Genomic DNA, 5336 nt, shown 5'->3' with positions numbered 1-5336 from the left:
CACTCCCTACTTTCTATGCCTCCATTTACCCATCGGTAAAATAGTACCTTGAAGGGTCATGGTGAGGTGTGAGTGAGAAAGTAAGAAGTGTCAAGTACAAGGAGGAGCCTGTGCAGGGGCTCAACAAGGGTGAGCTCCTTCTGACCACAGCCCTAGTCCTACCTTCCATTTCATACAATGCCCTGTACATACTGTTATCCTGGTGCATATCTGTTATTTGGTTGATTTACATGATCATGGATATGATGTCTGCCACAACAAAAAACAGGGCCACTGGGAACCAAGCTGTTTTAACTGTTCTGGAAGGGATTTATTCCTCTTTCTGAGAACCATGAATTTGACATTTGGCAATTTGACCTAGCAAAAGATACATAGGCAAGAGCTGTGCTTTCCCATCTTAGCAAGAAGAGCCAGGGATTGCCAAGGAGTCAGGGCCATCAAGCCAGGAGGCAAAGCAGCAACAGTGTCCCTGGACCTGCCACGCCCCACTAATGAAGGCCAGGGCGTTCATGAGTCCAGCTCTTTGAAGCCACTCCATGAAGCTCTTACTTCATTGATGCACAGCATGGAAGAGGAGTCCTGACTTAGCGAGAAGCCCGAGTAAAGTCTTTTATGAGGTGAGGGACTCTTCTGGGGAAACATAACAAATCAAGGGGGAAGGGCTTTTGACAATCACCAAATGAGTAAGAAAAAAAGGACTGCCTTCCATGTCCACACCCTCTGTGGAGGGGGTATAAATGCTCCCCAGGGGAAGGAGACCCACAGCTCTGTGGCTTAGAGAACTTAGACTCTGTGTTCAGCCGGGTGCCTTGCTCCCTCCAGCACCATGCTTTACAACTGCTCCCTGCCCAACATGAGCTGCCGCTCCACCTGCTCCTCCCGGCCCTGCGTGCCCCCCAGCTGCCAYACCTGCACCCTGCCCGGGGCCTGCAACATCCCCGCCAACGTGGGCAACTGTGGCTGGTTCTGCGAGGGCTCCTTCAATGGCAGCGAGAAGGAGACCATGCAGTTCCTGAACGACCGCCTGGCCAGCTACCTGGAGAAGGTGCGCCAGCTGGAGCGGGAGAACGCGGAGTTGGAGAGCCACATCCGGGAGTGGTGCCAGCAGCAGGTGCCCTTTGTGTGTCCCAGCTACCAGTCCTACTTCCGGACCATCGAGGAGCTCCAGCAGAAGGTGAGGGGGTGGCCACCACGCTGCCTCCAGCAGGAAGTTGTAGGGAGGGAATCTGAGATCTGATTAAAAAACAGTACGAATTCTCAGCTAAAGTCTGGCTTTCCCATTTTTTTTCTTGAGTGCCCATTTTATGTGAGGCTCAGGACTGTTAGGCCTGAAGATTTGCATAGTGCTGGTCTAATGTGGAGGTAGTAGCACTTTGCATAAATAAGCTGTAATTAAAAGCTGCCTCCAAATGCTTCCATGCATTGCCAAGCTCCGGATTTACTACCCTGAGGTAAGAGAAAAGGCCTGAGCCCAAGAAGGAAGTTGAGGATGCAGAACCTTTTGTGAAAATTGGACTATTTTCTCTCTCCCTCATCTGGACTTTTGACTACTCTGACTTCTTGTTGCTGTCTTCTTCTGGGTACCTAATTATCCTGATTATTTTCCTGACCTGGATGCCTCTGGACTTCTCCTGGTGTTCAGTGTCTAGCAAGGGCATAAAATGGTTGGCTAAAATCAGGGAGAGTAGAAACCAGCTAGGAGGAAGTGATGCCAAGCCATCCAGGATGGCGGGGAAGGTATGGCTGCTTCCCTGACCTAGCCCCTCCAACAGCTAGTTACATATTTATCTTCCCCAATGGACTGGAAGTTTCTTGAGGGCAGGATCTAGCGTTTACTCATTTTTGTATCTTCAGCTCCTAGAACTATACCAGATTTATGGTAGTTTGGTTTTGTTTTTAGGGAGAGAGAGTGAGGACATGCGAGCCAGGGTGGAGGGAAGCAGAGGGAGTGGGAGAGAGAGAATCTTAAGCTGGCTCTATGCTCAGTGCGGAGCTATAGCAGGTTTTTAAAAATAAATATTAGTTACTATTATCAGCCTCTCAGTATTGTTTATTAGGAAAGGAAAAGATTACTTATCTACTGATGCTTTTGCTCACACATTTCAGTATTCTTTTTTCAAATTTGATTTTTTCAAATATTTATTGAGCACCTATGGCACATGGACAGCTTTTAATAATCTTATATAAGATCCACTGTGATTTCTCGTTCCATTCCTTCCAGGTAAGTGAATTAGTAGGAATTGCTGTTGGTTAAAAATAACCAAGCTCATTCTAGATTGTTTTGGGTCTTCTAGATCTTGTGCAGCAAGGCAGAGAATGCCAGGCTGGTGGTGCAGATTGACAATGCCAAGCTGGCCTCAGATGACTTCAGGACCAAGTGAGTGGGCAAGCGGGGTGTCCTCTCTCTTCTCTCTTTCCCTTTAGCCTGTCCTCAACACTGACAAACATCGGCAAAGCTTTTCCCTAGATGTTTTCCCCAGGATCCACAGAGCCACTGCTCAGCAGAGCTCAGAGATCTCTTCTCCAGATTCAGACCCCCTCTCCTGCTTCTCTGTAAGGTGACATCCCCCAATCTAGTGTAGAAGTCATGCCTCCCCCATGCTTTACTATGCACAGAATGCAATCAGGTGAATGTGAGAAGTGTATTAATTGGAAATCTCACAGTTTATGGACTTTTGTTCCCTAAATCTACTGGCTCCTTATTTATCAAAAAATAATTACCAGTGCATTTTCCTCTAGGAACTACTGCTCAGTGTTAAAAATCTAAATGAAAGAGAAGGCTGTAGAAATCACAAGCCCTAATTTCCTGTTGTGTGACAAACCAAACCACACCAGAGTCAGGGCCAGGCCTGTTCCTGTCTGGTGGTCCCTGATGCCCCTGTACCACAGGTATGAGACGGAGCTGGGCTTGCGGCAGCTGGTGGAATCGGACATCAATGGCCTGCGCCGGATCCTGGACGAGCTGACCCTGTGCAAGGCCGACCTGGAGGCCCAGGTGGAGTCCCTGAAGGAGGAGCTTCTGTGCCTCAAGCAGAACCACGAGCAGGTGAAGTTCCCCAAAGAGCAACAGGCTCGAACTCGCCAAGGCCTGTTTCCAACTGCCACGGGGTGTGGGAGAGTTTCAACTAGCCGAGGGATCTGTCCTCTGAACAAAAAGGGATTTGTAGGGAATGAGCAATCTAAAACCTGTGGTATGAGATTAGGTTTCTGCCAGAGGCAGGAATGAGAGTAAACAAGTTGGCAAGCCCAGGAGCGAGGAAAGGCCAGCAACCAGGCAGTGCCCACAGCCTCTTCCACTCCCAGGTCAGAGCACACGGGCTGCAGACATCTTGTATCCTGATTCCCCATTTAGCAACTGGAGAGGCCAGGACAGCCACCCAGCAGAGAGGGCTCAGCTGGAAACAAAACCAACTCTCCTCCTTCTCCTCCAGAGCTTTCTCTGCTATTCAGTGTGGCCTGGAGGAAATGTTGAGCAAAATGCTCACTGTCACTGCTTGGTCAGTTCATAAAGAAGATGGACATTTTGTGCAAACCTTAAATACCAGAACAATGTAAAAGGTGATAGCTAATATTAATCAAGAGCTTATTGTGTGCCCAACATTGTGCTAACTGCTTTAGAACTCCAGAGGTGGTTCTCATTTTACAGATGAGAACTTAAGGTTTCTAGAAGCTTCTAGAAGCCATATAGTAAGTGGTAGAGATGGCCCTCAATTCAAGCCTGATATCTACCTAAGTCCAAGTACCAAGCTGTACTGGCTCTGTGAAGAGAGTAGCAGGGAAATGAACAGATACTTACTTCCTTCAGCAAAATCTAGGTTGATAGAATTGACAAATCACCAGTTAGACCTATTCTGTTCCAGATGGCAGATTTTGAAGTAAGCACTCTTTATTTCCTCTTCAGCCAGACTCTAACCCTTTTATTAGCCATGGTTAAGAATCAAACCTAAGAGGCTCTGTGGTGTATGAGCAAAAACACTGAACTGGGTGCTTGGGGCCCACAGTTTACATTGTGGTCTATCACAGCTCAGCTTGGAGGCTGAATCGCTGCTCTAAATGAGGGGTAGCACCCCAAATACAGGGGCAGAAAGCAGTCATGGGCATGAAAGCACTTTGCAAAGTGGAATACACAGGTTAGTCACTGATTATAGAACCCAGTTATGAGAAGATCTGATGGAACAGAGCTGCTGAAAGCTTAATGATCACAAGCTGACCTGTGCTCTCTTAGAAGAGAGCATCAGAACCCTCTGTGATACTTTCCATCTTCCCCTTCCTCCCTCAGGAAGTCAACACCCTGCGCTGCCAGATTGGAGACCGCCTCAACGTGGAGGTAGATGCAGCCCCCACTGTGGACCTGAACCGTGTGCTCAACGAGACCAGGAGTCAGTATGAGGCCCTGGTGGAGACCAACCGCAGGGACGTGGAGGAATGGTTCACCACCCAGGTGGGCATCTCAGCACATGGCCACTCGGGACACTTGGCCCCTCGGGGCCCTTGAGGCAGGGTCTGACCCTGTCTTCTCCCCTGTGCTGTTTCAGACCGAGGAGCTGAACAAGCAAGTGGTGTCCAGCTCGGAGCAGCTGCAGTCCTGCCAGGCGGAGATCATCGAGCTGAGACGCACGGTCAACGCCCTGGAGATTGAGCTGCAGGCCCAGCACAACCTGGTGGGTGTTGTTCAGGGTACTGTCCACACTCTCGTGACCTCATGAAGCCTGGGACTTCTCTGGAACCCCAGGGAGAAGCTCCCTGAGGAGTGGCTCTGTGACATTCTTTATCTTCCCTGCACAGAGGGACTCCCTGGAGAACACGCTGACGGAGACCGAGGCCCGCTACAGCTCCCAGCTGGGCCAGGTGCAGTGCATGATCAGCAACGTGGAGTCCCAGCTGGCTGAGATCAGGTGTGACCTGGAGCGGCAGAACCAGGAGTACCAGGTGCTGTTGGACGTCAAGGCCCGGCTGGAGTGTGAGATCAACACGTACCGGGGCCTACTGGAGAGCGAGGACTGCAAGTGAGTGGAAAGCTAGTACTATTTCCCTTGGGGGTGCATGAGGTTGCTGTGGGAGTGAAAAGTCATCTTGATGGAAACAAATCGATAATTTCAAGCTTTTGGTTGAAGGCAGTCTAAGGAAGTGCTATATTCTTATACAAAGTGCATTTAGTATTTTCCTATCTCTTCAGCTCATTTCCCCCTAACTGGCCCTCATGGTCTTCTGTCTGCAGGCTCCCCTGCAACCCATGTGCTACAACCAATGCATGTGACAAGCCCATTGGGCCTTGTGTCTCCAATCCTTGTGCCCAACGTGCTCGGTGCGGACCTTGCAACACCTTTGTTCGCTAG

General features: G+C 49.6%; 1 protein-coding gene across 1 annotated transcript; it reads left to right on the top strand.

Moving 5' to 3' along the window:
• Nucleotides 1–823: 823 nt before the first annotated feature.
• LOC116626919 (keratin, type I cuticular Ha3-I) lies at nt 824–5336 on the top strand. The gene is made up of 7 exons (XM_032396499.1): nt 824–1174; nt 2295–2377; nt 2890–3046; nt 4280–4441; nt 4536–4661; nt 4786–5006; nt 5219–5336. The coding sequence occupies exons 1-7, from the start codon at nt 827–829 to the stop codon at nt 5334–5336; spliced, it is 1215 nt and encodes a 404-aa protein (XP_032252390.1). The 5' UTR covers nt 824–826.

This window comes from Phoca vitulina, unplaced genomic scaffold, assembly GCF_004348235.1.
Source record: "Phoca vitulina isolate PV1807 unplaced genomic scaffold, GSC_HSeal_1.0 scaffold92, whole genome shotgun sequence".
NCBI lineage: Eukaryota > Metazoa > Chordata > Mammalia > Carnivora > Phocidae > Phoca > Phoca vitulina.
Note: the sequence above shows the minus strand (reverse complement) of the source record. Positions and strands in the feature narration are given on the sequence as shown.